The 16,201-nt window shown below is 38.4% G+C and overlaps 1 protein-coding gene across 1 annotated transcript in view; it reads right to left on the bottom strand.

Annotated features, from left to right (window-relative positions):
* LOC126163116 (serine/arginine repetitive matrix protein 1-like) overlaps positions 1-16,201 on the bottom strand; it is a 95,505-nt gene that overhangs the window by 13,282 nt on the left and 66,022 nt on the right. Inside the window, exon 3 of the mRNA XM_049920039.1 lies at positions 6,136-6,596. Within this exon, the coding sequence (XP_049775996.1) occupies positions 6,136-6,596 (461 nt within the window). The remainder of the gene's footprint in view (positions 1-6,135; positions 6,597-16,201) is intronic.

Below are 16,201 nucleotides of genomic sequence, written 5' to 3'. Positions count from 1 at the left end.
TGCCAGGCTTTATTGCCAGTGCATGTGGTATTCACTAGATTTTTCTATGCAAGGACGCCCTTTTGCAAAATCTGCAGTGGACATTGTAAGGATACAACCCTTACATAGGCTGATCAGCCAAAGAACCATGTTATTCAGTCAGAATGCATGTTTTGCGCAATATCATCATCATAATGTACAACAACACAAATCTGAGTGCGCGCGCGCGCGCTCACACACACACACACACACACACACACACACACACACACACACACTAAAATTAGCTACACAAGGCACCGCACCTACAGTTGAGACTCATCTAGAGACATTGCAATGAGCTGGTTTGTCCCAGGAGATTGTAATAGGACTGTTGCTGTTCAACTTACAAGGGAAAATCGCCAACTTGAATTCATATTATAAGGAGAAAAAAAGCAAGATATCAGCTCCAGTAATCAACCCTGTGCAAAAATAAATGTGCGCCGCAATTCTGATAGTATGCAGTTATGACATTCTGAATTTACAGCTTCTGAACTATTCATGGGCATCATTTGTTCATCATTTCCTCCATCTCACTGCTTCTGTCTGATGCCCAAGAGCAAAGCAGTTTTTAGAGGAGTGACAGCCAGCACCCTCCTATTCACGGCATGTTGAAGGTGAGGGAAGATTAAGGGGTAGGGGGTCACGTCTGCCGAACATGTTTTGAAATGTTGTTTGAGAACACACAATATGTCAACATCACGCACGTGTCTTCTATTTTAACTATACACAACTCAAAATCAAAATTAATATGCCTGAGCATCTGAATAATAGTATAAAATGTAGTTTACAGTTTGCAATTTACAAATTAATCGTGCCAATCACATTGGAGAATAGCACAAATCCTGCTAATGTGTTGTACTTCAGCAGTGTCAGCTCTTCAATTCAAAGAAATATCAACAATGTTAATCCTTAAACAGTGCTACACTACTTCTTTAATCATGCACTCATTCATTTCATTAACATACACTCCATTCTGAATCATGACATAAAAGTGTTTGAAGCAAAGAGATCTCTGACACCTGTTACATGTTAGAAACACAATGAACAAAGCACTATCGCTTATTGGTTTACTGAAAATTACGAACACAAACCCGTTATTCACTATGCTGTACATTACTTCAGGCTCGGACATTAGGTGGTTGCAACTGGGTGAAGCGGGTGACAACTGGTGCCACGAAAGTTTAAAAGCTGTACATTCAGGATGTCATAACTGCGTGTCATTAAAGTTATGGTCAAGATTTTCACATACGGTCAACTGTTGGGGTGATATCTTGCAAGCGTGCAGTTTTCTTCTCAAAATATGTGGTCAAGTTGGTGGTGTTTCATTGTTGGTATATAGTAACAGTTGAAATCTTCAGATTTTCAAAGATCATGCACAAGCACAAGGCTCATAGGCACCATGTTATTAATGAAGAGAAATGCAAAGTTTCACATTTTGTGAAAAGGAGAAGTATGGTATCTTTTGACTACCAGATCAGTGAGACACAACTACAGTCAGTCATGTCATACCCACATTTTTGGAGTAACAATATGTAGAGAGGTCTACAAAATGGAAATCACATAACATTCAATAACACTACCATATTTACTTGAATCTAAGCCGCACTTTTTTTCTGGTTTTTGTAATCCAAAAAACCGCCTGCAGCTTAGAATCGAGTGCAAAGTAAGCAGAAGTTCTGAAAAATGTTGGTAGGTGTCGCCACAATTAACTTCTGCCTTCAAATATATGTAGCACAACACAGGTATGGATTACTCGAGGAATAGGGGTATCTTGTAAAACAAAAAGAAAACTGTATCTGTCAATCCGCAACATTTCCAATGTTGATGCTATAGCACATAATAAGAAATACTGCAAAATATTAAAGACTGTAATACGGATGTCAAAGCAAATATATTACAAGGAAAAGATAGTCATATCAGATAACAAAATAAAGACAATATGGGATATAGTGAAGGAGGAGACCGGTAGAACCAGACATGAAGAGGAACAAACAACATTAAGAGTAAATGATACATTGGTGACAGATGTGTATAGTGTTGCAGAACTTTTTAACAAACATTTTATAACTGTTACTGAAAAGATGGGGTTGTCAGGTTCGGTAGATGCTGCTATGGATTACCTTAGACCAGACATTTCAAGTAACTTCCATAATATGAATTTGACCCTCACTACCCCAACAGAAATAATGTCCATCATAAAATCTTTAAAATCTAAAAACATCTAGTGGGTATGATGAAATATCAACAAAGTTAATTAAAGAATGTGATTCTGAGCTAAGTAACATATTAAGCTATCTGTGTAACCAGTCATTTATCAGTGGAATATTTCCTGAATGGCTTAAATATGCTGAAGTTAAGCCACTGTTTAAGAAGGGAGATAAAGAAATAGCATCAAATTTCCGTCCAATTTCACTGTTGCCAGCATTCTCAAAAATTTTCGAAAAAGTAATGTACAGTCGTCTTTATAACCATCTTATCTCAAATAACATACTGTCAAAGTCACAGTTTGGATTTCTAAAAGGTTCTGATATTGAGAAGGCTATCTACACTTACAGTGAAAATGTGCTTAATTCATTAGACAAAAAATTGCAGGCAACTGGTATATTTTGTGATCTGCCAAAGGCATTTGACTGTGTAAATCACAATATCCTTTTAAGTAAACTAGAATATTATAGTGTAACAGGAAATGCTGCAAAATGGTTCAAATCTTATATCTCTGGCAGGAAACAAAGGGTGTTATTAGGAAAGAGACATGTATCAAGCTATCAGGCATCATCCAACTGGGAACTAATTACATGTGGGGTCCCACAAGGTTCCATTTTGGGGCCTTTACTTTTCCTTGTGTATATCAATGACCTTTCATCAGTAACATTACCAGACGCCAAGTTTGATTTGTTTGCCGATGATACAAACATTGCAATAAATAGCAAATCAAGTGTAGTCTTAGAAAGATCAGCCAATAAAATATTTGTGGACATTAATCACTGGTTCCTAGCCAATTCTTTGTCACTAAACTTTGAAAAAAACACACTACATGCAGTTCAGAACTTGTAAGGGGTGTCCCAAGAGTATATGTTTAACATACGATGACAGGAAGATAGAAGAAGTGGACAGTGTTAAATTCTTGGGATTACAGCTCGATAAATTCAACTGGGAGGAGCACACCACAGAACTGCTGAAGCGTCTTAACAAATCTCTGTTTGCAATGCGAATTTTGTCAGACATAGGGGATATAAAAATGAAAAAGCTGGCGTACTATGCTTACTTTCATTCCATAATGTCATATGGGATTATTTTTTGGGGTAATTCATCAAGCCCAGCTAAAGTTTTCCGGGCACAAAAACGTGCAGTAAGAATTATATGTGGTGTGAACTCAAGAACATCCTGCAGAAGCCTGTTTAGGGAACTAGGGATACTAACTACAGCTTCCCAATATATTTATTCCTTAATGAAATTTGTCATTAAAAATATATCACTTTTTCAAACCAACAGCTCAATTCATGGAATCAATACTAGAAATAAGAATAATCTTCACAAGGATTTAAAGTCACTTAGTCTTGTACAAAAAGGTGTGCATTATTCAGGAACACACATTTTCAATAACTTGCCAGCAGCCATAAAAAGCTTAACAACCAATGAAATTCAGTTTAAGAGAAGCCTAAAGGATTTATTGGTGGCCAACTCCTTCTACTCCACTGATGAATTTCTTAGTAAAACCAACTGATTTGTATATAAGTACAACATAACTTCTGCACAATTTCAGTGCAGTAATGTGTTCACTGAAAATTTGTGTGTCTGTGTGTTTCAGTGCAGTAATGTGTTCATTGTAAATAAGTATTACAGTAGTTGTATTACATGTTTATTACCTTATAAATGAATAAAGGGCTTTTTTGTTTTGAATTCGGTGCATTGGTATTTGTAGAATGACTCTTGGTGTTCATTAAAAAATGATGATCATTCCACTTGGGACCTGTGGAATGGTACATTAGCTTATTTGTTTTAGTTGTAAATATTTGTCATGTATTGTTGTTTTTCTGACATGTTCCACATCCTGGAGGACCTCCTCACTACGGATCAATTGGAATGAAAGTAAATCTAATCTAATCTAATCTAATCTAAAGGTATGCTTTGCCAGGCACCAAGATAAATACTGGCGCCAAAACTTCTGCGTCAGTAAATAAATTAAAAGAAAAGGTAGAAGAATGTAAACATTATGCCATGTATTCTTTCATGTTTGCTGCTATCTCATTTAAATCCTGTCTGCCTAATAAACTACGAAACTAGACCAAGACAACAGCAAACATGGATGAATATACATATCATGTCATGTTTATACTCGTATTGCAAGCCACGCCACGAGCGGCGACAGGCCGTAAACACTCGCTATCAGAATGCAACAAACGATGCATGACCCAGTACAATAATGCATTTTCAGCTTAGAGTGACGTAAACACCTATAACAAAGAGAATGGCACTTATCAGATCAAAGCAAAATAAGCAATCGATTCAAACCAGACAAAGCACGTGAAAAAGGAAGGGTACCCGTATAAATACGGACGGAGTGCCTCACACATAGCAATGGCTACGTGGTAAAGCTTAACTGTTAAGCTTACAACTTGAACCAAACTACTGTAGCTGTATCTTCATCCATTCGACCTCAATTGTGTGTCATGTTACAATGGACCAATTTGTTTCGATTTGGAGGAGCGGTCTAAAGCTTTTCTCTCACCTTGAATTTCGAGTCTCAAATTTCAGGAGCGGCTTAGATTCGAGTGTGGCTTACATTCGAGTAAATACGGTACTTTTGCCCAGACTGACAAGTAGGTTTTTGGAGGATATCAGAAAAAATGTTACATAAATTGGTGTAATAAATTTCACCCTCAATACAATACTATGAAAAGGAAAGTTGTTACTCACTATACTGATGCTGAGTCACAGGTACGCACAGCAAAAAGACTGTCACAAATAAAGCTTTCGGCCTGTAGGGTCTTCGTCAAAAATAGAGCACAGACACGGACACTCATGCACCTCGCACACACGTGACCGCAGTCTCAGACAACTGAAGCCGTACTGCACTCTGAGACTGCAGTCATGTATGTGCAAGTTGCATCTGTGTGTGTGTGTGTGTGTGTGTGTGTGTGTGTGTGTGTGTGTGTTTTTGATGAAGACACTACTGGCTGAAAGCTTTATTTGTGACAGTTTTTCTGTTGTACCTATCTGCGACTCAGCATCTCCGCTATATGGCGAGTAGCAACTTTCCTTTTCATAATTTTGTTACATTCCATCCTGTGTTTTCCATTGTTTGATTTTCACCCTCAATACAGTTGTTGGACTTGAAACTTGACCATTTTGAGGGCAAAAAAAGATGCAGTGAATGCAGACTGAAGACTTCATCTCATGCAGCTGGGTAGGAGTGATACAAACCAGAGCAAGACTGGTGCAGTAAGTTCCGCACTCCACAACAAACAATGGTTATCAATGTACAGTTGGAGAATGCTTGTGGAACTGCTTGAATGTGATCATGTCTGGAAGGTATGATTACCCACCTCTGTTTAACTGAAATAATTGTCTAACTTAATTTATGTCAAACCTACTTCTGTTTAGTTGTACATGGATGCTAACGACCCATCTGTTTTGCAGTCAAACACAAGAGGGGCAAAAACGAAACAAAAATGTTACGTTTTCTTTTATAGTGGTTGTTCTTATGGCTCTGAATCCGTTCAAGTCTTTCTGAGAATTCAGTTGGTATTTTGTGGTTAAATTAATCAATCTATTGAAAGATCAAGACCCTAGTAGATAAAAATTGATGAAACTGAAATAAAACTACACAAGGCACTATTTTAAATTCAATATCACTTTGGAAATTTGGAAACAGAAACAATTATCACATGAAAACTCTGTTTTTGTTCAGTGGTAAACAGTAACCTTAATATAGAGCGAGGGCTCTTAAATCTCTAACACCTTACAGTTAAAGATACTGAAAATTTTTCTTGGAAGTATGAGTGTAAACTAGAGCCTCTTTGTGCTCAGAAATTTGGTAGTATACAAAATAACTGTGATATACATGAGTTCCAGCACAGTGATTTTTCACATTACTAATCAAAATGCTCGTACCTGGACTTCTGCTGGTCAACTCCATCAGGTGGCGTGAGGAACGGTGTGGGAGACAATTTCTCCTTCGCTGGAGGAGTGGTGCACTGCACAAGTGGGCCAGTGGAGTGCGGGCGGTCGGTGCGGGTTTTTGTGGAGATTGCAGGTGGCAGCATTGGTGGAGGAGGGGACGGAGAGTCGGGAGGAACCGGCCCCACGGATGGCCGCTGAGGCGTCAATATGGGAGGTGAGGGCGTAGTCACGGTGGCAGATGGTATAGGCGGAGATGTCGCAGGGTCACGGAGCGGTGGCTGTGGCAGCTGGGTGCACTCTCGCAGAGCGACCCGCACACGCTCAACGGCATCCTGCTGAACGTTGCGCCAACGCTCCACCTGCAGCTGCTCCGCCTCGCCTCTGTTAACTTTGTACATTGTCTTCGCTGGATGCGAATGGCTGCCGTAGTGCTGACTCGCAGCCTCCATCTCCTGCAAAACAGTACTGCCTCTTAATCCAGAAAAAGCATTTTATCTGCAATCACAGTTTATTACACAAGTCACCGTGCAGAGCACAGCAGTGAGATTGTCTATTATCTAATGACCTCGTCTACATAACATAACATAAACAACAATAACTTCATAAATCAAAGTGAGAAAACGTACACAAGAACATGAGCAAATAGGACAATCAAGGCAGATGATCTCAATATCCAGCTTGGGGATTGGCGTATTTATGGAATTCATTTTAGCAAATTTTGAGGCCGATGGCAAACACCTATACAAACTGTGGCTATAGAATAATGGGACTGATACTGTCATGGAGTACATACGCATGAGCCAAAGATGAACAGCCAATATCTGTAAAGCATGAAGGCTTCTCAGTCAAGTGCAGCATCTCTGCTGTCTGCAGAAAAATCAGTATGGCCATGGCCTTTGTTTGTGTAAGAGCTGTCATTCTGTGTTTCCAGAAAAATGATAAGTGGACATATCTTTTTTTAAAAGAAGTGTATGGCAAAGACTGCTTGTGACATATGCGAGTTTATGAGTGCTTCAAGCGTTTCCAAGACAGTCGAGAAGATGTTGAAGATGACTTATGACTGTGGTGCATTTCGACATCTAAAATGGATTGAAGAAGAAGAAGAAGTGGAATAATCTGATTTGATCTGACCACTGGTTGTGTATTCGATCAATTCCTGAAACTATAAGATCAACAAAGAATGTGTAGCGCAAATTTTACATAAACAATTCAACATGAGAAAAATATGCGTGAAACTGGTGCAAAAAGTCCCACAATTGAAGAAAAAGAAGCTTTCAAATTCTATTACAGCATGGTGTTTCTCAGACACTGATATCATTATGTTACACACTGCCACATGACACACTACAATTTGGAGCTGTCAGCAACGTAGAAGTTGACTGAGTAATACGTGTGATGCATCACACTTGAACCGATGCTGAGAACAGAATAAAAAAAATGGAGGCATTATTTTTCATCACGCCCTTGTGCATAATTGATTTCCCAGAAGCATCAATATAAAAACATTGTCCAGATTCAAAAACAAACTAAGGTATCATCCATCCATAGCTTCTTCTTGTAGTTTTCTGACATTTTGATATAACACATTTAATATGTTTCATGACTTCAAACTGCAAATTGGTGATGCCTTTGTTATTAAATGTGTTAATAATTGGTGCAGCTCTTCTGTGGCCACTGGTGGCCTTGTGGCAGTCAACGCGTTAAGAAGAAGTTTAATTCTAACTTCACACTGTTCAATTAAAGTGTCACTGATAGTCACCAATTCCCAACATAGTCATTTGCTCTTTACTTCCTTCTTCTTCTTCTTCTTCTTCTTCTTCTTCTTCTTTTGGCAGATCTCTGGGTCTGTGCGTCTGCAAGGTTAACATTAAAAATAATATCTGAAATAGTCTGTCACCTAGTTGCTATTTTTGTCAAAAAGTTTAGTTGTTCATAACACAGGTAACTGCTGTTCCATTCTCATATAACTGTCCACAGCAATTTGTTCGAATGGCACTGAAATATATGTATTTTCTTTACATCAGCAATTTCTCTAAAATACTGATCATTTCCAGCAAAATGACAATCTCATAAACACATCAGCACATTAAAACCAGTCCCTACTGAGAGCACAATGCTCTGTACAGATACTGCCTCTACAGTGAAACACTGTTGCTGCACCGAACAGCCAAACTGGTAATTTTGTTGTGATGGTTTGTGACCAACTTTTAAATGAAAAAAATTATCAGTATTGATGTGGTAAATTTACTCAAAATGGCAGATGGCGAAAATTTATATAGTGGACAAGGACTCCTGGTGTTTCATCCACAAAATACCTGTAAGGAAAAATGTTATTAAATTCTTCAATACTGCAAGCCCTTCATTTTAATTGTTCCTTGTGTTTATGTATGCAAAAGCAAGATTCATTTGCCCATTCTATGAAGAATGTAATGATGAATTCAATGTGGCTTGGGTCTTGCACTATTTTGGAACATATTTCTCAGTCCTTGTTTTTACATTTTTTCCTTTTGTTTACTCCTTTTCATTCTTTATAATTTCTCAAACAAAACTATGTTCTGGAATTTACTAAGTACTTAATTTTACATGTTACTTAGCTCACCATTATTTTAGTCTTTCCCTCCTTGTGGTGGCATGTCTTCCTATATTCAGATTCATCTAAAGATTTTCTGTGTGTGTGTGTGTGTGTTTTTTACAAAAATGTCTATGAAAATATTACAGCTATACACATACAATCCAATTACTTTCATTTATTGATTGAAAATTATCTGCTTCAGCACCTAGTTCCAATAAAATCTGAAACCACATACAGTAAATAACCAACTCAGCTTCAAACACAGTATGATCGACTACAAAGATTCGGCCTCCATTTAAACATGCACAAGATTGAGTACCTCAGAAAGTTCCATCTTCTTGAACTATTTAATTAATGAAGCTGGATAAATTCTGGTGGATAAATTCTGATATCTAAATTCTTAACAACAGAGTGACAGCTGTGTGAATGAGGATGTGTGAGCAAGAATCAAAGCAACCTGAATGCAATTCAGACACATCACTGGTGCTCTTTGTGATAAGAAGATGCCTATCCACCTAAAATCAAAGTTATATCACACAATGGTGAGGCTTCTTGTATTATATGGTATTGAGTATTAGTCCACGCCAAGAAGTGCCGCTCACTGACTACGTGCCCTGGAAATGCAGATACTAAGAAGATTATTAGACACTTCTCTGCTGAACCACATCAACAATACAACAGTCCGACAAATAGCTGGAGTGGCTTCAATTAATGAGAAGATACAAGAATGGAAAGTTCATTGGTATGGACACATCATATGGACACTGCATAGCTCAGTCATCGCTCAGGCTATCTTCTCACTGTTGAAGGCCAGAGGCACCAATGAAGACCTGAATTATGGTGGCTGGACAATTAAACACAGATTTAAGAGCAAGAAGCCTAAATCCACAGGAAAGTGGACTCTTTTCCAATGGGAAGGCTCTAGGAAGAGAAAGAGAGAGAGAGAGAGAGAGAGAGAGAGAGAGAGTGTGTGTGTGTGTGTGTGTGTGTGTGTGTGTGTGTGTGTGTGTGTGTGTGTGTGTGTCAGGTGGGAGGGGCAAGGCAGGGGGGGGGAGGTGGGGGTGGGGGTGGGGGGGTGCGGCATGTGATGTGCACTTCCAATGGCTCAGTAGCCTAAGTCTTTCAAATGGATACTGCTTTGGTGATGTGTGTGGCCCCACTCAACTCCTGTTATCCTATTGAGAAAAGGTGGCCTACAGTTTATATGGAATCTGGTGAATCTTCACGTCACCGAGAGGTGAATGCTATATTCAAGACAGACTGAAAAAGTGCATTTTCTGACTGAAATTCAACAACATGACCTCCTGGTTTCCAGGCACATGCTTTACCATTAGACACCAGGCCTGGCAGTAGCACCGGTGACTTTCACATAAAATGTAACTGGAAGCAGTTATTTTGGAGCTTTTTCATATGGATTCACTTCACTTCAATATTCAGCTCTTTATACTCAGCACGTGTGTATCATTCAATGGTTGCAGTTGATATACTACATTACTTATTCTGCTGCTTTTACATTTGTAATAAAATACAATGTGCATTTTATAGCTTCAGTGCAAGCTCACAGGTGTAGTTTAGAGATTAGGATCATTTGCATATATCAATAGTTTTCTCATGTTTGCGTATCTGCTTGTCACATATATCACAGAGAGGTGGATTCTGGAAAGTGTCTGGCAACCTCATGTTTTGTTGTTGTTGTTGTCGTCTTCACTCCAGAGACTGGTTTGATGCAGCTCTCCATGCTAATCTATCTTGTGCAAGCTTCTTCATCTCCAAGCAACTACTGCAACCTACATACTTCTGAATCTGCTTAGAGTATTCATCTCTTGGTTTCCACACTGGACTCCAATACTAAATTGGTGATCCCTTGATGCCTCAAAACAGGTCCTACCAACCAATCCATTATTCTAGTCAAGTTGTGTCACAAATTCCTCTTCTCCCCAGCAGTATCAGTACCTCCTCATTAGTTACATGATCTACCCAGCTAATCTTCAGCATTCTTCTGTAACACCACATTTCAAAATCTTCTATTGTCTTCTTGTTTAAACTATTTATTGTCCATGTTTCACTTCCATACATGGCTATACTCCATACAAATACTTTCAGAAAAGACTTCCTGACACTTAAATCTATACTCAGTGTTAACAAATTTCTCTTCTTTGGAAACACTTTCCTTGCCATTGCCAGTCTACATTTTACATCCTCTCTACTTTGACCATAATAAATTATTTTGCTTCCCAAATAGCAAAACTCACCTACTACTTCAAGTGTCTCATTTCCTAATCTAATTCCCTCAGGATCACCTGATTTAATTCGACTACAATCCATTATTCTCATTTTGCTTTTGTTGATGTTCATCTTATATCCTCCTTTCAAGACACTGCCCATTCCGTTCAACTGCTCTTCCAGGTCCTTTGCTGTCTCGGAAAGTATTACAATGTCACTGGCAAACCTCAAATTTTTTATTTCTTCTCCATGGATTTTAATTCCTACTCCAAATATTCTTTTGTTTCCTTTAGTGCTTGCTCTATATACAAATTGAGTAACATCGGGGATAGGCTGTAACCCTGTCTGACTCCCTTCCTGACCACTGCTTCCCTTTCATGTCCCCAGATTCTTATAACTGCCATCTGGTTTTTGTACAAATTGTAAATAGCCTTTCACTCCCTGTATTTGGCCCCTGCCATCTTCAGAATTTGAAAGAGTATTCCAGTCTACACTGTCAAAAGCTTTCTCTAAATCTACAAATGCTATAAACTTAGGTTTGCCTCTCTTTAATCTATCTTTCAGGTAAGTCCTAGGGTCAGTACGACCTTACGTGTTCCAACATTTATACGGAATCCTACTCATCTTCCCTGAGGTCAGCTTCTACCAGTTTTTCTATTTTCCAGTAAAGAATTCATGTTAGTATTTTGCAGTGGTAACTTATTAAACTGATAGTTCGGTAATATTCACACCTGTCAACACCTGCTTTCTTTGGGGTTGGAATTATTATATTCTTCTTGAAGTCTAAGGGTATATCGCCTGTCTCATACATCTTATTCACCAGATGGCAGAGTTTTGTCATGGCTGGCTCTTCCAAGGCCGTAAGTGGTGCTAATGGAATATTGTCTACTCCCGGGGCCTTGTTTTGACTTAGGTCTTTCAGTGCTCTGTCAAAGGTCTTTCAGTGCTCTGTCAAACTCTTCACATTGTATCATATCTCCTATTTCATCTTCTTCTATGTCCTCTCCCATTTCCATAATATTGCCCTCAAGTACATTGTCCTTGTATAGACCTCATGTTAGATATTGCTAAATGAGATTGCTCCACATGAAAAATTTCAGTTAATTTTCAAGTCAATGATTGTCACTCAGTGTGTTAAAAACTCGTTGTCCAAGAGCTGAAAAATAACGCATATAAAAGAAGAGAGAAGAGAGAAAAGGGCTTCATCAATTAGTCATATTTGGTCAATCAACTTCCACAAAGATATGGGTGCAACAATTTGTGAAGATATGAATGAAATTATCGCATAGACTCAAGCATAGGTAAAGCAGGTAATAGACTCTGGTTTACTGGCACGATACTGGGAAAATGCAGTCAGCCTACAAAGAAGACTGCATACAGAACACTCATGCTACACATCTTCGAATATTGTTTAAGTGTGTGGGACCCATACCAAATTGGTATCTAACGTATTCATGTAAAAATAGCATGAATAGGTTCATTTCATTCATGGCACAGCATCAACAAAGTGCTGAACAACTGAACCAACAGACATCTGAAGACAGATGTCAAGCATCTTTCGAAAGCCTACTTACAAACTATTAAGTGGGGATCATAAGAATATAATGTATAGTCCCACAGAAACCATGAAGACAAAATTGGACTAATTACAGCACAGAAAGAGGCATTTAATGAATCATCCTTCCCACACTCCATATCTGAATGGATGGAGAGAAACCCTAAAATGTGGTAGAATGGGAAGTAATGTCTTCCATGCACTTCACTGGAGTTTGCAGAGTACACCTGCAGCTGTAGAACAGACATCGAACAGAACTATAAGCACTAATATTTGGCAAATAAGGCAACAGATATATTGTCAGGAAACACTTCAGTTATCTGAACAACAAAGCGACATGTATTCCCCCCATGAACGAAAGACACTGCCTTTAGTGGTGAAGCTTGCATGCCTCCACAATGCAGATAACCCGTACCATAGGTGAAACCACAATGTAAGGGTATCTGTCGAGAGGCCAGACAAATGTGTGGTTTATGAAGAGGGGCAGCAGCCTTTTCAGTAGTTGCAAGGTTATCAGTCCAGATGATTGACTGATCTGGCTTTGTAACAGAAATCACAACAAACTTGCTGTGCTGGTATTGCGGATAACTGAAAGCAAGGGGAAACTACAGCCGTAATTTTTCCCCAGTGCATGCTGCTATAAACTGTGTGGTTAGACGGTGATGGCATACTCTTGGGTAAAATATTCCAGAGGTAAAACAGTCCCCCAGTTGGATCTCCAGGCGGGGGCCACTCAGGGGAATGTCGTCGTCAGCAGAAACAAAACTGACGTTCTGTAATTCAGAGTGTATAATGTTAGATCTGTTAATAGGGCAGGTAGGTTAGAAGATTTAGAAAGGGAAATGGAGAGGTTGGACTTGGATATAGTGGGAATTAGTGAAGTTCAGTGGCAGAAGGAACACAACTTCTAGTTAGGTGAATGTAGGGTTGTAAATACAAAGTCAAATAGGGGTAATGGAGGAGGGGTTTAATAATAAAACAGAAAGCCCAGGTTTACCACAGTAGTACAAGTTTATATGCCAACTAGCTCCACAGATGCTGAAGAAAAGTATGATGAGATACAAGAAATATTTCTGATAGTTACGGGAGATGAAAATTTAAATGCGATGAGGGGCTGGAATTTGACAGTAAGAAAAGGAAGAGAATGAAAAATAGTAGGTGAATATGGACTGGGGAGGTGTGGGGGGGGGGGGGGGATGAAAGAGGAAGCCAAATGGTAGAATTCTGCACAGAGCATAATTTAAATCATTGCTAATGCTTAGTTTAAGAATCATGAAAGAATGTTGTAAATGTGGAAGACACTGAGACACCAGACAGTTTCAGATTGATTATAGAATGATAAGACAGAAATTATAGAACCAGATTTTAAGCTGTAAAACATTGCTGGGGGCAGATGTGGACTCTGACCACAATCTATGGGTTATAAATTGTAGATTAAAACTGAAAAACTGCAAAAAGGTAAGAATTGTAGATTAAACTGAAGAAATTGCAAAAAGATAGGAAAACAAGGAGATGGAACCTATATGAGTGGAGAGAAGCATGGGTTGCTGAGAGTTTCAGAGGGAGCATTAAACAATTATTGACTAGAATGGGGGAAATAAGTACAGTACAAGAGGAATGAGTAGCTTTAAGAGATGAAATAGTGAAGGCAGCAGATGACAAAATAGGTAAAACAATGCCTCGCAGATATCCTTGGAAATCACAGGAGACACTGAATTTAATTGATGAAAGGAGAAGACATAGAAGGGCAGCAAATGAAGCTGGTGAAAGGGAATGTCAATGTCCAAAACATGAAAAATCACTGAAAGTGCAAAATGGCTAAACAGGAATGGCTAGAGGGCATATGTAAGGAATTAGAAACAAATTTCACTAGAGCAAAAGGAGTCTTCTCTTTGAAATGCTGAAGGTAGCAGGGGTAAAATACAGAGAGTGAAAGGCTATTTACAACCTCTACAAAAACCAGATGGCAGTTATAAGAGTCGACGGGGCATGACACTGCTTGAGAAGGGAGTGAGACAAAGTTGTAGCCTATTCCCAATGTTATTCAGTCTGTACATTCAGCAAGCAGTAAAGGAAACCAAAGAAAAATTTGGAACAGGAATTAAAGTTCAGAGAGAAGAAATAAAAACAGTGAGGTTTCCTGATAAAATTGAAATTCTGTCAGAGACAGCACAGTACTTGGAAGAGTAGGTGAGTGGAATCAACAGTGTCTTGAAAGGAAGTTTTAAGATCAACATTAACACAATTTAGTCGAAATGAATCAGGTGACACAAAGAAAAGCATTTCTGAAGAAGAGAAATTTGTTAACATCGAATACAGATTTAAGTGTTAGGAAGTCATTTCTGGAAGTATTTGTATGGAGTGTAGTCATGTATGAAAGTGAGATATGGATGATAAACAATTTATGATTTTACATAACACTCTACAGAGATCAGCAATCTTACTGTGATAAAATTATTTAAAAGCAGTCTTGATCACAGCCAATGTTAACTTCCAGCCGGTTTCAGCCTTTTCATTACGGACCATCACCAAAGTTTGCACCATGTGGATGATGGCAATGGCACCATCGCCATAATCTAGATGGTGTAAATTCTGATGATGGCCCATAATTAAAAGGCTGAAACTGGTCAGAAGTTAACATTGGTTATGGCCAAGATTGCTTTTAAATAATTTTATACGCAGCTTAGACAAGAAAAGAGTAGAAGTTTTTGAAATTTAGTATAACAGAATAATGCTGAATATTAGATGGGTAGAGCACATAAGTAATAAGTAGACAGTGAATAGAAGTGGGAAGAAAAAAAAAAAAAATGTGGAACAACTGACTATTGTGAGACATCAAGGGATCACCAGTTTAGTATTGAAGTATGATGGAGAGGAAAACTGTAGAGGGAGAGCAAGAGATGAATACAGTAAGAAGATTTAGAAGGATGTAGATTGCAGCAGTTATTAGAAGATGAAGAGACCTGCACAGTATAGAGTAGCATGCGAAGCTGCAACAATAATAATATCCCAGCAGTAATTAACTGTACAACGAAACAAAACTTGGAGTAATCTTATAAGAATGCAGAGTACCCTTTCCTATGCTTCAGTCACTGGAACAATAAAGAAGCATACATTCCAAAAGCCATGAATAGTATATAAATATAGAGGAAGTTATTGCGGGTCCTACTATACTTTCTTTGCTGCTACAGAAATATGGAAACAACAGACTGCTACTCACCAGATACAGGCTGAGTTGCAAACAGGCAGAATGAAGGAGAATACTACAAATATTTAAGGCTTTGGAGAAGAAGGAGAACTCATACACATTCAAACGAAAACTTGTACACACACACAGCTACTATCTCTGTACACCAAGGCCCATTTTGCTCCAATATATGAAAGTTCTACTTATGAGGATGGACTTTGTGCAAACACTTGACTATTTTTAGTATTAGTTAGTGAATGACACAACCAGCCACAAATATTTTTTTAAATATTTTATTTCACTGCCATAACTTGTTTTGGGCTATTATGTCTATCTTCATGTGGCTAAAATTTTCAGCTACAGAAATGGTTTGACCAACAGCATATTGTCTGCTCCAACACTTCACAAGAATATTCAAGTATGTAGTGACACTTTATAAATTGTTTTATTAATAAAAATAGGCTGAAGTGCCTGCATTCATTTATGTATGATGCAAAATAGTTGTGTTAAATTACATAAG

This window comes from Schistocerca cancellata, chromosome 2, assembly GCF_023864275.1.
Source record: "Schistocerca cancellata isolate TAMUIC-IGC-003103 chromosome 2, iqSchCanc2.1, whole genome shotgun sequence".
NCBI classification, from domain to species: Eukaryota; Metazoa; Arthropoda; class Insecta; order Orthoptera; family Acrididae; genus Schistocerca; species Schistocerca cancellata.
Note: the sequence above shows the minus strand (reverse complement) of the source record. Positions and strands in the feature narration are given on the sequence as shown.